We start from the raw sequence: 18,013 nt of genomic DNA, 5'->3' as shown, positions 1-18,013 counted from the left end.
TGCCCCATCCCTGGGGGTGATCAGGGCCAGGCTGGGTAGGACTCTGGACAGCGGGGCTGTGGGAGGGGTCTGTGGCACGCAGGGGCTGGGGCTGGGTGGGCTTTAGGGTCCCTGCCAGCCCAAACCTTTCCATGACTCTATGGTTACGTAGGTACTCACTTTTCAGCGCAATATTTCACAGAACATTAGCTTGCTGATCTGCCAGACTCGAGAACTCAGTCTTCAGTTTCCCTGGGCTTTGTGGAGATGAACTGAATGGCAGGATATCATTGGTTCCCTTTTACTTTCATGTTTCATTAAAGTTGGCTCTCCATTCCTGCCTGGTGCTTCAAGCTCCCGTTACTCTCAAGCTGCAGTGCTGACAGTGAAGTGCACACACCAACAGCACGTGCCAGTTGTTGTTACCAGCCATGCCTCGCGCTTATTGGAAAATGGAACCTTCAGTGATTAATTTCCCAAAACAATTAAAAATTTTAGCATTTCTATACCATCAAGTGCATAAGAAATAGGAAAGAAAACGGCGCACCAGCAGCTGAAGCGCAAAGCTGCCCCGAGCCACGAGGCGGAGCCCGATCCCTGCCCAGCTCCGGCTCCTCTGCCTCCGCAGCGCAGGGCGAAGCGCGGCGCTTCTTCGTTACTGCCGAATTTCAAATTAAACGAACACTGAAAAGGATTCTGCAGGCTTCTCCCAGGACAGTACAGTTCCGTAGCATCTCTCCATCCCTACCCTTCGGAATGCGGAACGGTGCAGGGTGACAGATCGCGTGTAAGAGCCTTCCACGGCTGCCGAGCACCGCACCGCTCCCGCAGCCGCTGCCCGCCCAGCCCCGCTCCCCCGCCCCCGGCAAAGCAAACTCAGCCCCCGAGCCCGGCTGCTGCCGGCAGCGCCTCCGCCGCTGTGCGGGAGGGACGGGGAGGGCACGGCAGGAGCTGCACTGCCACATCCTAGTTTGGGCTTACACGGCTGCAGAGGGTACCTGGAACTTTCGAGAAAGACTGTTTCTGCGCAACTGCCAGGTCAATTGACACCACTGGTAGCTTCAGTCGTTGGAGTATTATTACGAACTTCTGAATATTTTCTACAGCTATATTTATAATATTCACAGTAGCAACAGCAATAAATTCCTGCATTATTATCTACTTCATCCAGACCACTGAAATTGAAATATGACTGCACATGGAATAGTGAATAAAACGAGTAGAAAAGGTTGCAAAGGATCCAACCCTCGAGTTTTTCAGTGTGAAAGAGGCGGCCAAAGGGAACAGCTCAGCCTCACCGCCTTTGTACGGGAGCCGCAGCTCAATGACAGAGCCCGGCTAACTTCACTGGAGCCGCAGGCCGGGGCTGCTCGGTGCAGTAATGACGGCACGGTGGGACAAGCTGGGCTGCACGGCTCCGGCTGCTGCAGTTCAGAAGCCTGAGAATTACGGCAGGAGAAAAGCGCCTGGCAGAGCGGCCCCTGCCCTCGCTCTCCCCGTGCCCTGTGCGGGATGATGTTCTCTCCCCCTCACCAACAGGAGAACACAATGCGGTTACTGCTGGGTTTTAGTAAACAGTCCGAGGCAGAGCTGATCCGGTTCCACACCTACTGCTTTTAGCCACACCTCACAATTATAATATGAAAAGAGAAGAAAAAAAAGAAAGAAAACAAGCAAAAGGAATCTGGTATGTGGCTGCGATTCCAAATAATAACAACAGTGTGTGCAGGCTCATAAATGCTTCAGAATTGACCAAGAGGAAGCACGTTTCACGATGACACAATCTTGCTGTAGTCATTCATCGAAGGGAACTCCCACAGGAAAAGGCATAAAGCCGCTTAGGGAAGGCTAAGGAGCTGCTCAGCGCGAGTCAGTCAAACATTGGGTTAGATCCGTAACGGAGCTAAACATGAGTACCAGCCAAGGCCCTTTCCAGTTTTTTTCTGGGTCCCTCAGGGGTAGTGCAGGGTGTGGTTTGGCCCAGCAAGGAACTTCTTACCGACCTCCAAGTGCAGACGGTGCTGCCAGCGGCACACACACCTCGCTCTCCTCCGCCAGACCCCTCTGTCTGGCTGCCGGAGGAGGGGCATCCTGGGGATGCTTCGGCGAGCGCCCCTGGGAAAGCATCTTCCTGGGTGGGAATGAGAAACAGACTATGCAAAACCTGAATGACCGTTTAGCTGCCTACCTGGACAAGGTCCGCTCCTTAGAAGCAGCCAACGCTCAGCTCGAAAGCTGCATCCTAGAGTGGCACAGGACAAAGTCTCATGGAAAGAGGCATGACTTCAACCAGTACGAGCAAAACGTCACTGACATGCAAAGACAGGTAAGTCAGCGCTATAAGCAACTATGCCATTCTGTGCTCCTTTAAGGGATCTGGCTCCTCACTTGTGCTGATGGCTTTCCTTTAAAGAAAATTCAAAATAACATTTTGTATGTTAGAAATACAAATGAAAGTGGCTACAGGACCTGGGCATGAACATTCTTTGCCTCCACGAGGAGGACAGCGGGGTACAAGGAAGGCTGGAAGGGAAGAGAGGGGCTTCTGCGCAGGCTGGGAGCATAAAGGCGCTCGTATGCTGCCAAGTGCTCGGTGCCGTACATGAAACTGTGGTTTGAGAACCACGTCTGGCAGAACACGATCCTTCTGACTGCACAGCGAGTCAAGCAAATTAAAAAGCAGGCAACCTGCAGAGAGTGCCTTCTTTCATGCACACCGTCCTTAGACGGACTGTTGCCTTTCATTTCTTTGATTCCTGTGGCAGCAGACAATGAAACTCCAGGAGTTTTGGGTCCAATGAGCTTATGTAATCAGATGGAAAAATACTTCATTGTAATTAAGGAAATAGCAGTGACAAATTCCTTGTGGATGTTTTCACTATAATTAAAAGGAGAAATTCTGGTTCTTGCCAGTTGTTAATATTAATGTTCAGCAGTAACTCTTTCAGTCTCCCAAACTCACGTGTCTTCAAATTTAACCATAATATTAATCTGTATTCGTAATGAACGTGCTTAGCACTGTAACCATCACAGTGACTAATCGCCGTAATTAACTGCACAGCCACACGGGGCAATGAGCAGAGCTATTCCAACTGTCATGCTGTTGTTTTCGCCCGCTTTCTGCGATACGCTCACGTAGCATTCTCACGACCCCAAGGAATGTTCTCCTAAAGGGCCTCAGAGTAGCACGGTCCCGCAGCCTCGCGGGTGGAGGTCAGGGCTGGACCAGACGCCGTGCTCGCTGCTGAATGCGTTGCCTCCAGGCAGAAGATGAGGTGCTCTGACCACAGGCAACGCGTAAGAGAGCCAGGATTGTCATCATCTATTTCTATTTTAAGGATAAAGGAAGGTCATCAGCCTCCATACCCGTCACTTAAGCACTCTTTTTTAACTGATCCAGAGATGAATACTCGTTCGTCAGGAATATAAATGCTTTCACACTGACTTGAAATTAACAAATAGAAAAGGCTTAGATGATGTGCCTGAAAGCACCGTGCTGACTGCGGCAAAGCCCTGGCTTCCAAATGGGCTGCACCCACAGCATTATTTCAAACGCTCTGCGCTGAATAAGCCACGCGCAGCGCGACGCCGGTCAGCCCCATGGCCCCTCAGCCAGCACTTAACGTGGGGCTGGTCCTGGGCAGCAAGCTGGTAAAGGACGATTTACAGGCGACCATTCAGTGATTTAACACAGGATTTTCACTTTCTCTATAAATTATTGCAATTTCCATCATGCCAGCAAAATGAGTGAAAATTTAGCATTTAATTATTAATCATAATTAAATTAATTACCACTCATTAAAATGGTGAGATGAATTCAGCACCCAAAATGATTTTTAGACACAGTTCAGGAACTTCTATCCACTAACCCAGAAAGTCCACGATGTAATGGCTACCTACACTCGGAGGCACGCAGTCTCCTGGGCCCGACGTGCTGGACCTCGCTGTTCCCAGGCCACACGAGCAGACGAACGTTCAGGAGGAGCAGCAAGCTGCCTTGCTCCAGCCCCGCTCCATACAAAGTGAAGTAGACCTGTTCTTCAAGCAATCTTTGCTCCATTTTTGTGTACACACCAGTACATTCTTTGTTCATATTCAGGCACCTGGTACTGCCAAATAACCAAACTGGTTTGCAGAGCGCTCAGGGAGACAGGATCCGTGCTGCTGACCAGAAGACACACGGAGGAACGAGTGAGTGCAGAGAGCGTCCCTGAGCAAAGCCAGGGGTGCCAGCCGCCCGCACGCCCCTTGCCCACAGAGCCCCCCATCTCTCACAGCTTTCTGTCCTTCTGACATTGCGGTGCCCGCGGGCAGAGCGGGACGATCCCTTCCCTTGGCAGCTAGGAGTACAACTGTGTGTGCTGCTGTGACGCGTTTGTAGGAAATGGCACAAAGTGAAAGAACCCGAGTGGTGCTTTCTCATGGCTTCTTGGTTATTCCCTCCCGCAGTAGAATTTACCCTTCTCTAAGGATGGCTTCAAGAACTGCCTCCTCTGACAACACCTTCCAGGCAGTGACACACATGGGGCACTGTCAGGCTTCTTCAGCCGGCCTTGGTCCCGTCCCAGGGCAGCACCTGAGGTGTGCTGCTAATTGCTCAGGAATGTACAGTCTGTTCTGGTTCTGAGATTAGTTAAAATTCCACCAGCGCCTTCGGTTTTTTACCAGCTGAGGTAAACTTTTGACACTCGAGGACAATTCTCCCACTTCCTGGTGTCCCTGTGAATCATGTAGGTGTGGGAAGTGTTGCTTCAAGTGCCGAGAGCTCTCTGATCGGTGAATGGTTTCTCTGTGGCCACAATGCACCTCGTTTTGGTACGGAAGCATTGAGCAAAGGCAGCTGCAACCACGCTTCTCTGTTCAATTTGTTAGGAAAGGACATGATGCCGCACAATTACTAGCTGCTGCTAATTATGTACGAGGTTCCAGAGTACCTCTAAAGATTTAGAGTGGAATACTGAACTTTTCATATTCAGATTTATAGCTCCAAGCTACCTCGTGAGTACACCACATGAATGACGCAGTGCACTTTCTCCTTCACATTTTGGGGCAAATTTCAACATTCGAAAGCCAAACAAAAACTATGAATTAATCACCGGAGGTTTCAGTATAGCTACAGTGAACAATGGGATGGATCGTGACAGCCACACGCCGGCGTTAACCTCAGAATGGAGATCTGTGCAACTCCAGACGTGGTGACACAAGGAGTCCTGCTCAGGAGTCGCTGCTGCCATCATCATCACACCTCTGCATCACAGCACTGATTTGACAAGGTCTTTACGCAGATGCTTATTTTTTAGCGTGTGATTAATTCCAGCATTTTAATTGTACAGAGACAGAAGGAGATCTTTCTTTCTGAAATCTGCCCTGAAGATGAGCAAGGCTGCTTTTCCAACAGCGCTAAACAGAATCAAAATCAGTTCACAAAAAAAGAGGGAGGCAGTGACTGTTGTTCTGTGATATGCCGTGAGATTTCTGCATTATTATCCACGCCTTCTACCTGGCCACAAACACAACAATCATATCCAGGAAAGTAAAGCAAATAAAAAGTTAAGATTATAGACAAAAATTGTGGAAATATGTACACGAATTAGGAAACTAAACTTTTATTCAATTGCTCTCCTGAACTTGGGACTTCTACTGTTCATATGTTTCATACAAGCAGAGGGCATCTATAAGGAAGCACAGGTTTTTCGCTGTGAGCATACGGCAACGCTGACCCCGTTGTTGGATTCTCTGTTTTGCAGATTGAGGATGGCAAGATCACCAACGCCAGTATCCTCCTACAAATCGATAATGCTAACATGGCCTCTGAAGACTTCAGGCTCAAGTAAGCTCTTCTTTTGTTTCCTCATTCAGTTTGAAAGAGGATTAAGCCAAATATTGTTTCTTGACAATCCAGTAGGACATTGATTTTACGGCAGATTTCTGGTGATAGTGGCTAAATAAAACCAACGTAGAACAAAAGTAATTTTAAAGAAAGTTTTAAAAGAGTGCAAGACATTCAAATGATTGCTGAACTCGAGTCACCGTGTTTATGATACTTGGTTCAGGTCCTGAAGAGCAGGTTTTACAGCAGACACTTGATACTGGTGACAAATGGCATTTACGCTGTCATCTGAGAGTATCAATTAACTCTTCTCTGCACCATACGCTTCCCTAATCCAGCCCAAATCTACTTCCTGCAGTTATCACCTCTCCCACCCAGCTCTGCAAGAAAGACCTGTCCTTCTGCATCTCCTGCTTCAGATTCTCTGTCCTTCTGCATCTCCTGCTTCAGATTCTCTGTCCTTCTGCATCTCCTGCTTCAGATTCTCTNCTGTCCTTCTGCATCTCCTGCTTCAGATTCTCTGTCCTTCTGCATCTCCTGCTTCAGATTCTCTGTCCTTCTGCATCTCCTGCTTCAGATTCTCTGTCTTTTGCCACAGCAATTGGGTCAGTGCTTCCCAGGCTCTCAGTGCAGTTTGCTTGATCAGTACATTGCTGACAGAGCTCTTAGACCATCTAAAAAGCCAAAATGCTTGGACTGAGAGCTTCCAGGCAGATCTTTGCACAGGAAAGGAATTTACATTTCTGTTAATTAGATTTCTTAGGAATCACGAAGTTATCTGTTCTTATTTTTAACAGATGATGATCAGCTTCTTACAAATCTCAGCTCTTGGTAATACTGTAGCAAACATAAGCACTCAGCACACTGCATGCCTTAGGTCACCCTGCTTCCCTGTCTTTATCACTCAGTAGGGTCACAAAAAGGCAACAGTGGAACTACATTGAGGGGCTGGAATGAATAGAGTAAGTCTGAGGGGCTGAGTGTACAAACACCAGCACAGCCCACACAAAGGGGAGGAAAGGGTCAGATTTTGAGGAGCAGAAGTGCTCCAGGTGCCCAAGGGAAGATACTGCAGAGTCCTTCTGACTTTGGTTCGCTACAGACATCAAACTGTGAGGGGCCAGGGGGATGTTTATAACTGGCTTCTTTCCTGTTTTCTGATGGACTGAAAACTGATCATTTAAAAAAGCACAGAAAGCAGTGACTGCAAATACTGTTTCTTTGCTACTACTTGTACAAGAGGCTAGAAGCAGTTTGCTCTCAGTAAGCAGGCTTTGCCTTCTTTCTCCTGACCAAGGTATGAAGCAGAGAAGGCTCGGAGGCAGGGAGTGCAGTGCGATGTTGAGAACCTGCGCAAGGAGCTCGATGGCCTGACCATTGTTACAACAGATCTGGAAATGGAAATTGAAGGCTTGAGAGAAGAACATATCCTCAGGAGGAAAGACCACGAGGAGGTAGAAAAAGTTACACCATCACACAAATCTGTGCTACCATGTAATTAACTTAGAGTAAGATCCATAATCTATAAATGGGATTGATGATTCAGAACCCAACTATGTTTCTAAAGAAGCCAATGAGACTCAGATGAAGCATAAAGCTTATGTACAACTTGAGCAGTTACACTGGGACCTCAGTAAGGATTACAGCTTGCTGTGTTTTCTCCCAGGCTCTTTTCTAGTCACCTACTCATTCGTCATACGTAGCTAATAGCTTACACGTTTGACATAAACGTTCTCAGAAATACTTAGATATACACACAAGGAGATGTCATGTACACAGGAAAGGTTACTGGTTGCTGCTCAGTTTGACTGATGACAAACTTTCCCCTCGCTCTGGATATATCATTTCACAGAATCACAGAATCACAGAGGTTGAGGTTGGAAGGGACCTCTCTAGGTCACCTTGTTCCCTCCTGCTCAATCGGGGTGACCTGGAGCAGGCTGGCCTGAGCTAAGCAGCTGCTGAATTCTCAGAGGATCAAAACTGAACACAGTGGTTACTGGAGTCAAGTAAGACTACTTATTCTTGCAAAATTCTAAGCACAATTAAATAGATAGTAATCCGTGTCAGAAAAAAAAAAAACTGCTGCTCCGACCTCTTTCAGAGCTATACCACAGTAATATCTGTTATTCCCCCTTATACAATACCACTGTGTGTCAACATGCTGCTTTCGTTTTGCTTGAACTAATGTTGCTTTCAGCTATTACCTAATGCAGAAGCAAACATCCTACTCAGTATCTGTGGATTGTTACAAAGGAGAATGCAAACACAAGGGTTACCCAGCAGTAGGTGCAGCTTTCCTTGGCTGGCTCCCTCACAGCCAAGGACATAAACCGAAGAGCTGTGCTAGATCAGTTCCTGGAATCAAGGCAGCCAGCAGAGCCATCGCTGTGTCCAGCTGATCTACATTGCAGAGGCTGTGATGTCATGCCTGCAGTGCTACTTTGCCTGGGCGCTTCTGAAAATGGTACCTAGCACATAAGATTGTGCTACACCATAGGAATGTTACCATACCTGCTCGACTTGTCCTGTAATTATGTTGTTTACACAGTAATTATATGTTTTAATCCAATTACTCCTTTAACAATTACATAGAACTTTTATATTACTATCCTGTAAACTTAGTTATAGTTCCATAAATATTAACATACAGGGTAAGAAATATGAAATTACTGTTAGATTTTCATGAAAGGTTTTAGGTTCTTTTAGGTTCTTTAGTTTGCTTTTAGATAAGCAAACTAAAAATGTTACTGCTTCAGTGCATGTATCTTCCAGAAACTTTATTTGAAAACATCTTCCTACGCTCTTTGATTGATTTCTCTGGCATAGTTCAGCCGTGGCTGCAGGTACAATCCCTGGTTGAAGTCATGTCACAGCATTATCCATGCAAACCTCCCAAACGGTGCCAGCAGAATGCATGTAACAGTTAACCTTACCACAGTGAAAAGGAATGTCTGGGGTATTTCGGGAGGACAGAAGTGAAGATGAGACAGGGATAGGTATGAAAACTGTTTCCTTTTCATAAACGAATTTGCTTGTTTCCTCCACCTATCCCAACAGGATATGGAAGCAAATCGCTCATCGCAGGACTTCAAAGTCAATGTAAAAGTAAACGCGCCACCTCCTGAAGACCTAGCCAAGATTCTAGCAGAAATAAGAGAAGATTACGAAGCCATAATTGAAAAGAATCGCCAAAGCCTTGACAGTTGGTACAAAGAACTGGTAACAGCTCTTTCCTGCTCATTTCAAAGACCCCCGGTGCTGCACCGACCAGAAGCCCTGAACTTTTCTCTTGCCTTTGCTCCGCAGAGCACGGCTGTGTCCCTGGCAGCAGTTCCTAATCCGGAACAGATAGAGAGCAATGAGAACGAGATCAAGGATCTAAGACGGACTCTGCAGTCCCTGGACATCGAGCTGCAGGCGCAGACGAGTAAGGTATCTATCGCAGACATCTCTGGCTGCCCGCTGTTGCATCATAAATTGTTAGGAACCGTCTTGGACCAATTCTTTGCTTAAATTATGCCGAGTGTAATTTTGTTATAGCTATTAGAGTGAAATTGAAATCTGGGCCATGCTTTGCCAGAATATGCAGAATAGATTCAGCAACCATCAGCGGGATGTGAAAAACACATGTCTCACAACAAAATACGGGGAGAGGAAAAAGAAAATACAGGAGCAAAGTTTTTGAGCATAAGGAATATGGCAGGGATAAATTACTCATTTCCTGCCTTTCATTATGCACACACAACACAACTTCATGATTCTGCTATCTTCACGTGAACAATCATTCAAGTGCATAAGTGTTTAATGACCACAGTCTAACTTTTGTGATCTTCTGACCAGAGACCAAATCTGCTGACATTTCTGCATTACATTCTACATACATCATAACCATAGAATTGTTATTATCTGCTCTGTCAGAAACACATGCTGGAAGACACCTTGGCTGACACTCGCAGTTATTATGCTGTCGCACTTCAAAACATGCAGCAGATCATCTCCAAATGTGAGGAAGAGCTAAGCCAGCTTCGTCATGACATCAGGCAGCAACATAACCAATACAGGGTTCTTCTTGGGATTAAAACGCGCCTGGAGAAGGAAATTTCCACTTACCGCCTGCTGCTGGAAGGGAATGTGGACAGGTAGGGCAAAGCTGCCCCGACTGGAACAGATGAGAAGAGAGTTCTGTTCAGCTTATTTGTTCATTTGTTTATACTTAATCAAAGCTTGTGAGTTCCAAGCTACATAAGGGGATGATATTTTAATTTGATGGACCGTAATACAAAGCTTGAGCCACTTAGTATGCAGAGAAACATGTATCCACATAATTTGGATTATCTAAATTAATACAACAATATATATATTTAAAAATGATTTTTAGATTCCAGGTCAAGGAGAAGCCTGGAGACAAGTGCAGATCGTGTGGGTCAGCCATCTGTGGCAACAAATACCCTGCACTGAGGCGCTGCTGTCTTTCCCCATCTCCGTGTTGTCTGAATCTACATTCAGAAATGTCTGGGCCTCTCTGTCCTTTTTTCTCCCATCTCAGATATAAAGTACGTCTTATTTATGCCAAATCAGAACAGGGAAGATGGGCAACCTTTATCAGTGAGTACCGCTGGCAGGCAGTGCAGGGCAGGGTGGCTCCAAGTTTTTTATCACAGCCCAAACCATGGCCAGCTTTCTCATCTCTTCTCACACCAGTACGAGGTCTCCTTAGAATCAGTGAGAGCGGGAAGAATAACTTCTTAAAATCAATATATTCATTACTTTGTCTCTGTTTCATTGTCTTTACAGTATCATAAGAACACGTGAATCAAAAGCTGAAGGTAAAAGTCCTTTATTTTGTTCTCTATAGTCACTTTTAATTTCGTCATTTCCTATTAAATTTAACTCCGAATCATTGTCACCTTACACGACAGAGCTACAGAAGGTTTGCACTGTGGTTAGCTCTCAGGCAGGCCATATTTGAGAATAATTTCTGCGATTCATCGGGCTGGTGAAGGACTGCACTTGAGAGCACATTCTGCTGCGTCTGCCCGCTCACAGCTGCTCCACAGCCTGAGCCCTGCCAGTGAGACACGGCCAAAGCTCAGGCTCGAGACTAAAGCTTTGATGGCATATGAGAAGGCATAAAGACTCCATGTGGTGACTAAAACAGTCTGAGAGCATGAGAGCAAACAAAATCTGCATGTCTGGAAACTCCTCTTCTGGTACGAGCATGACCTACGGACATGCAGGTTAATCTGCTCTGAAGTCAGATTTGCATTGGCTGCGATGCAGTTTTGCTATTCATTTACCCTGACCTGGACGAGGCCCCGGGTGACTCTTCAGTAAATTTCGCACACAGCAATAATAAGTATTGACTTAAAGGGAAACATGTAAAGAAAAATCGGTTGAGGTAGCTGGTAAATTACTGTAAATGAAGTTTCCCCAAAGTCTGGTGTAATTAACCTTTCATTTTCTTCCAGAACACGCTGAACTGACCAATGGAAAGATCAAAGCAATTGTGCATGACAGCGTGAATGGGCAGCTGGTGTCCTCCACCATCAACGAGATCTACCAGCAAGACTGAAGGAGAACGTTCTGCTAGCTCCTGCGCTCCTGGCGAGCTGCTGCGTGGCCTCTGCTGGCTCCTCTGCACCTGCCAGCTGTGTGCTGGTCCCCGCTGTGTCACCTGGGGACACGCCAGTGTCACTCCTAAAGCGATCTGCAGCCTAACAAAGTGCCACGGAGAGCTAGGCAGAGCTGGTGTTGTTAAAGAGCTTTTAGTCATCAAAATGCTGGAGCCAAACTACTCAATGAAGATGACTGTCTGAGCTGGTAATATATGTATTATGCACGCCTCACTGGGGCACGAATCTCCATCTGTGGTTCATTTACTGCTCTGCAAATTAACTATAATTTAAAGTGAATAATCTCTTACTTTTTCTCCTTGTCTCATGTCTCTTACCGTATACCTCACTGCTGCCAATAAACTCTTTTCCATTACTTGTACTGGTTATTGGAATTTCTGATTTTGCTTATTCTTAACTATGCCCCTGCCCAAAATGGCAGTGCTACAGAAACAGGCCCAAGAGACTCCTCACTGTTAGGGCAGCATGAAGCTGGAAGGGCGCGGATACGAAGAAAAGAGGCGGTGCGAGTTACAGGTGACATTTATATAAGCAGAACTGTCAGATTTCCTTCTATGCAACTTCTGGTTGCTGCCATTTGAAGCAGCATTATCAGTAGTGCTCTTGAAAAGTACATTTTACTTTACATCCTAGAAACATTCATTTATTCTTCAGTTTTAGAGAAATTTTCTTCAGCTATCTTTACACATTTTCCTTCCAAGGCTGTAAGTACTCTTCCATGTACTCTCATACATTCTCAGTGACCTATTTAATTCAAAACTCCATTTCAGCGACTTGCTTTCATGTTAACGCTCGTTATTTTGCTTGACGGATCCCGTAGTCAGGACGGGCTGGTATAGGCAGTGCACACCGAGGTGTCCGTGCTGGGAGGCAGAGCGCTCCTCAGCCAAACCCAAACTCCTTCCCCTTCCCCAGTCAGCCCAGCCCCAGCTCAGCAGGAGACCCTGCCAGCAACATGAAAGTTTTCAGAGATACGCAACACTAAAAACTAAGCAGGAGAAACAGCAAGATTATTAGGACTGTTTAGACAGTGACGCTGGGAAAGCAGAACTAAGAGAGACAAAGTGGAGCACCAAGAGTGTCTGTATGGATTTGCATTCCAAAGTCAACGTCTACACATAAAACAGTGTGTTCTGGGCAGTCTCATATTCATGAGAGAAATTGTCACAGTTCTCTTTGATATCTCCTCACGACGGATTTTCGTACAGGATTCTTATTACCAGCTTTCCTTTGAAACACGACTCACAAAAGAAAATTTCAAAGAAAATGCAGATCTAAGACAAACAAAGTCCATCTCTACAATACCACGAGTTCTTACCGGCATGTTAAGACCAGTTCATGATCCCCCCCTGCCCCCTCCCCCAACTCTCCACCCTTGTTGCACAAAGAGATCCCAAATGCATCGGATGGATTACCTAATGGTTTCTTTAAATGGGGTAAAACTTGTAATACAGGACTGGTAACTCTTGGCTAACTAACAATGTCCTTCCTTATGGCTTACCAGATCCAACAAGCCAGATCTGGTGTTCGTAGCAGCTGGACAAAATGTGCCTAACAATGTTCCTGAACAGTTTCCTGTGTTACTTAAAGCTATACGTTATCAAATTTAGAAAGCATATTGGCATTCTTGCGATACAAGTAGTTATAAAAACTTCTAAGTGGTCCCCTATTTCTAAATCAAAGGAAAGGATCTGTTTTGCGCTAGGTTTTGATCGTGCTAAAGTTTGAGGAAAGAAGAAAGAAAACTGAATAGCTGTAGAACAAGCAAAATAGAACATGCCTGTCCTTATTTCACATCCTTGTGCAACGCATTGGCTTTGCTGCGCCCCAGCATCCTCATGCAGAAGTGAGGCGTGCTCCTCGTGTCCCCGCGCTGCGCTCAGCTGCGGCACCACGGCACCGAGACGCAAAGCAGAGCTCCTGCCCACTGCCCTGCTCGCACAGCTGTGCCACTGACCAGCACAGCTCGTAACGCTGACCTCACGCAGTTCACTCACTTTGCCAACATCATCGCACATCCATGGCTCTAATGTATCCATGCTGGCTGCTTTCAATAATTGAATTGAACCAATTAGTCCTTAAACACATATGTATTAGTTACACTGCACTCTGTTTGCAAAATTAAAGCAGTTATTCTATGGCAAAAAATGCTTATTCCTAGGCATTTCTCCTGACTTCAGAATACGATGTGTCACTGATGATTTCTTTCTATGGAACAGCTAACGACGCTGCGTTGCTGGCCATTTGTTACCCTGTATCTGTTGCTCATTCATTATTCCTTCTGAGATTTTGTTCTGTACTCTAAATAATAAATCATGATACCAGCATCCACTGCTCATACCTACGGTTAACATCATACTCTCACAACACACTGAGAGATGAAGTTAGGGAGATAACGAGTGGGAATGGTATTAGCAATCCCTTTCTTATTGCTTAAGAAATTGGAAAAAGAGATGGCATGACTAGCTCAGGGCTGCAAGGAAAGTCACCGAGAGAGACCAAACCTGAATTCACCCCTTCACGGCTGCTGCTCTCCTCGGCTACCAGCTAAGTCAACTTCCGCAAAACGCCGCAATCCTGCATCCCGAGCGGGCACCCCCAGCCCGCGTCCCGCACGTCACCGAGCGGGCACCTCAGGCTGCATGCGTCAGGAGCCCTGCAAAGATCAGTCCTGTGGGAAACACCAGCAGCACGGCTTGGCTGATTTTGTACAGTCTGGGAAACTCTAAAAAAGAGATGGTGCACATGCCTCTTTTGCTGAGTCTGAGACCAGTGTGTTGAAGGAAAGGAAATCTTCACAAGTGTGACACTGTATTGCTTTAAAGAGTACGTCATTGTTTTATGGTACTAAAACAGTCTGAACACGCTGCGAGCTGAAATTTATTCCACACGAGTAGTAAATACACACAGAGGGGCTCTTTCAGTACCAAAGAAGTGACTGACCCAGGCTCAAAGGAATCTGCAACTTTTCGGATTTGAAATATCATAAAAAATAACAGGCTCAAAATGAAGACATCCTATTTCCCATAGATGGAATAGGATAGCAGAAAAACCCCAGCAGGGGATACTGTCATTTCTAAGGCTCAGTGAGTGATGTAACACTACTGCAAACTGACAAGACTCAGGAACTTTCAGTCTATAAAAGGAGGCTGAAACCACCAGCATTCTCAAATCACCGCTTGCAGTTTCACCTGCCATTTAAGGAAGTCCTGCACTAAATAATCCTCCAACGTATTTATAACAGACTTGAATGCACTCCAGAATGCGTATGAGTCATAGCTCATTTCACTTGTAGAAATGTTAAAACTTATTAAGGTGTATTACAATACGTAGCTTTGGTAAGTGAATTGTTGATCCTCTGGAAGAAGTCTGCGATGAGGTAATGCAGTAATGGCTGGTGCCATTAATCACACATTCTTTCTGGTGATGTGGCCACACACTGGCAGCTCTCTTCCTTATTTACAAGCAAGAAACTTCTCTTGAATGCAAAATTTTTGCTTTGTACCTGCCTCGTTAATACAGATGCAAAATTAAGCAAGTCATTTCAGCAGGAGAAGAAAACAAAATCTAGCATTTACAGCACTGCTAAAAACACCGTTTGCACGCTATTACCGAAGCACAGAGAATAGGTGGAAGAGCCAGTAAAACATTTCACAATGTCCACACCCTGACCTATAAAGGTTTCTAAAGTTTTGCTGGGAGATGCCTGCTCCTGTGTATGAATCATGTAGAAGAGGGAAGAATCTATAAAGTGAAGAGTAAGAATGATGCTTGAGAGGCTTGCACCCCCTGCTCCCCACTTCCCAAACTATTCTGCAAAAGCATCTTAATTGTTGGCTCCGCATGCGTGTTTCCCTTTGAGAAAGCAGAAAGTATCTGGGCCTGTTTTACTGCACACTGCTTCCTCAGAACTCCTGCCTCACTACAATTCCTTGTTTCTTTTCAAGCAGTTTCAAAGATATTTCTATTTGTGGAGCTATACTGTCATGACCTATTTGAGCCGTACACCTGAGGGTTGGCATAAAGGAGCTGTTCCCAGAAGTACAACATTAAGCACAACTATCAGTTCCTCACATTTGAATTTTGGGCTATCCTTATGATAGAGATGTACAGCTGAGGAAGGACTAGACATGACCTGATGGCGGAACAGGTGCACGGCTGCTTCTTCTAGACATGTTAAATTGCCTTTTGAATGTCTGAATATGCATCAGAAGCTTAAAGGCATAAAATAACAACATCAACTGTGGCAAAGGCACTTTCAGCAACTATCTAGACTTCAGGGGTAAACCTTCTTTGCTTTACAACGTCCCAAGGACAAGCCAAAAGGATTTAACTCGATAGGCTGTCATTAAGCTCTAATGAAAGCAGTGAAAATGAGGAATACAATTTAATTAGAGAAAACATAATTAATTTAGAGGAATAATTATTTGAAGCAGACAGGGAAAGGAAGAGGAAAGAAACAAGCTGACAAACTATACGGTATTTCTCTGGAACAAAGTGCGATACCTTAAGAAAAAAGGTACGAGCTCCAGCGAGATCTGCACTGCCTGAATCACACATACAAGAAATTAAAGCTTAAAATGCTTAAAACAAAGAAATGGGAAGCAACTCTTAGCAGAGCAACGACAAAGCAGGGAACGTGCAGTGTTGTTAGAACCAGGCAAAAAACTGGAACGTTAACGTTACCAGTGCTGGAAATTCACCACCACCACTTCTGTCCTTCCTCGTTACTGGGGCAAAAACCAGCGTGTCAGTGCCAGGCTGCAGTTCTTGGATGATCTTGCCACAGAACAGTTCCAAGGCTTTCACTAAGACATTTTCTGAGTGATATGTTCCACTGGGAATAACATAGCTACTATGTAAAAACATAAAATCAAAAGCAAACAAAGCACACAAGTCATAACAAAATATATGTGTATTTAGTGTCTAGAGTTTACTTCTCTCTAAAGATTAAGGTTTGAGCACCAGTAATGAAGCAAGGGGCACTAGCTGGATGGATAACGAACACGTCTGTTATCACAAATTCAACTTTTGAGGTTCAGACAGACAGAAACCACTTGGAGCCTTTGCTACAAGCTCACTGCCACAAACAGCGCTGAACTCTTTGTAACTACAGCTTGTGGCTGAGAGGATAAATACTGCTTTACACATCTGGCCACAAGAGTTATGCAAAAAATTTTTCTTCTGGATATGGGAACAGAGAAGTGGGTAATACGTGAAATTTTGTTATGTAATTGCCGTGAAGAACATTCAGGTTCCAGCACGGGCTCGCTAGTTGCAGCAAGCAGTACACAGGCTCGCACAGGCAGCTCTTCTCAGAAGGTGTGTGGTGGCCCCTAGTGACACACAGGTCCATCTGCACGACGTTTCTGCTCCAAGAGGCATTAAAGTGTGACTGATTCAGTGCGGCAGCAGCCAGCCCTGGTACCTGTGCCTGTCAGACTGCCAAGGTCAGCGAGCCAACCAGAACTGGAACTGTGTGCTGAACTGTGTGTGCTGGGCACCCCCGGGACCCTAGGGATGGCAGCTGTATAAGAGCTAGGGAAAAATTCTACACAAATGTCATTGCGTGCAATGTAGTATTTGCATGTTTCTCTTACGGTGTACTATCAAAGTGTGCATATATTTGCACAGAGCCATGAAAATTGTATTTGCTTCCTGAATGATACACATATGTTGGGAAGAGATCCTGCACGGTGCCCGGAGCGCGACTCCGTGATCCTGCGGGGCCCTCCCAGCTCGGGCTGCTGGGACTCCACCATTCTGTGTCACATCTTCTCGTGGCTACTGCACTGTTCCAGCTTTGTGCTCGCTTTAAGCTGTTTCATATGACTGAGTACAAACCTCATTTCCACACACACAGAAGTTCAGCTAATGTTGCCACTGGTTGCTCTCACACTCAGAATATTCTGCAGCTTGCTGATTTTCTCATCTGTTCTCATTTCTGTTCTCTCAGAAGACGGCAGGGACAAGAGCCAGAAAGTTCCATCTTTTTGCCTTCCCGTGAACTCAGCCACACTGTTCCCACTTCGTGGCTCTCAGATAAAAGAGACCAACACAGAACAGGTCCCAGTACCAGGTGCAAAGCAGGAGCTTTTCCTGCAGACCGCAGGGTTACCGTGCTCTGTGAAATCCTGCTTCCGAGATCTATTTTGCTACACAATGCACCTGGATCACAGTTTGCAAAACACAACATATCTCTGTTTACTGTTTGCATTCTAGGGTGCAGCCCTGGCATTAACAAATGGTGCAAACAGTTTGCTCGCAGGGTGGAGAACTGTCCTATGTATCCTTTTCCACTCTTTCAGAAAAATCTGAATTCAGAAGCTGCTATTGGCTCATACCTGCACAGCAGCTGACTGTGCCCCGAATGCTCTCCTTGCTGCTCTCTTGGTTCTAAACCAGGTGTGTGGCATAAACGAGGAAGCCACGTCTTCTCACAGGCAGGTTACAAAGAAAAGGGGAGAACTTTTCAAACACAGAAATATGGAATTTGGCTGGAATATAGCCGAAATATTGAACACGGAACACCTCTTCCTTGAATGTACTCTGTACAGTGGATGGCTTT

General features: G+C 45.6%; 1 protein-coding gene and 1 long non-coding RNA gene across 2 annotated transcripts in view; one reads left to right on the top strand and one right to left on the bottom strand.

Moving 5' to 3' along the window:
• LOC110388714 overlaps window positions 1-18,013 on the bottom strand; it is a 49,104-nt gene that overhangs the window by 6,114 nt on the left and 24,977 nt on the right. The window lies entirely within an intron of this gene.
• Window positions 1,162-11,806, top strand: KRT23 (keratin 23). The gene is made up of 8 exons (XM_021378197.1): window positions 1,162-2,305; window positions 5,727-5,809; window positions 7,107-7,263; window positions 8,870-9,031; window positions 9,119-9,244; window positions 9,731-9,951; window positions 10,607-10,638; window positions 11,281-11,806. The coding sequence occupies exons 1-8, from the start codon at window positions 1,889-1,891 to the stop codon at window positions 11,382-11,384; spliced, it is 1,302 nt and encodes a 433-aa protein (XP_021233872.1). The 5' UTR covers window positions 1,162-1,888; the 3' UTR covers window positions 11,385-11,806.

The sequence above is a fragment of the Numida meleagris genome, chromosome 26, assembly GCF_002078875.1.
Source record: "Numida meleagris isolate 19003 breed g44 Domestic line chromosome 26, NumMel1.0, whole genome shotgun sequence".
Lineage (NCBI taxonomy): Eukaryota > Metazoa > Chordata > Aves > Galliformes > Numididae > Numida > Numida meleagris.
Note: the sequence above shows the minus strand (reverse complement) of the source record. Positions and strands in the feature narration are given on the sequence as shown.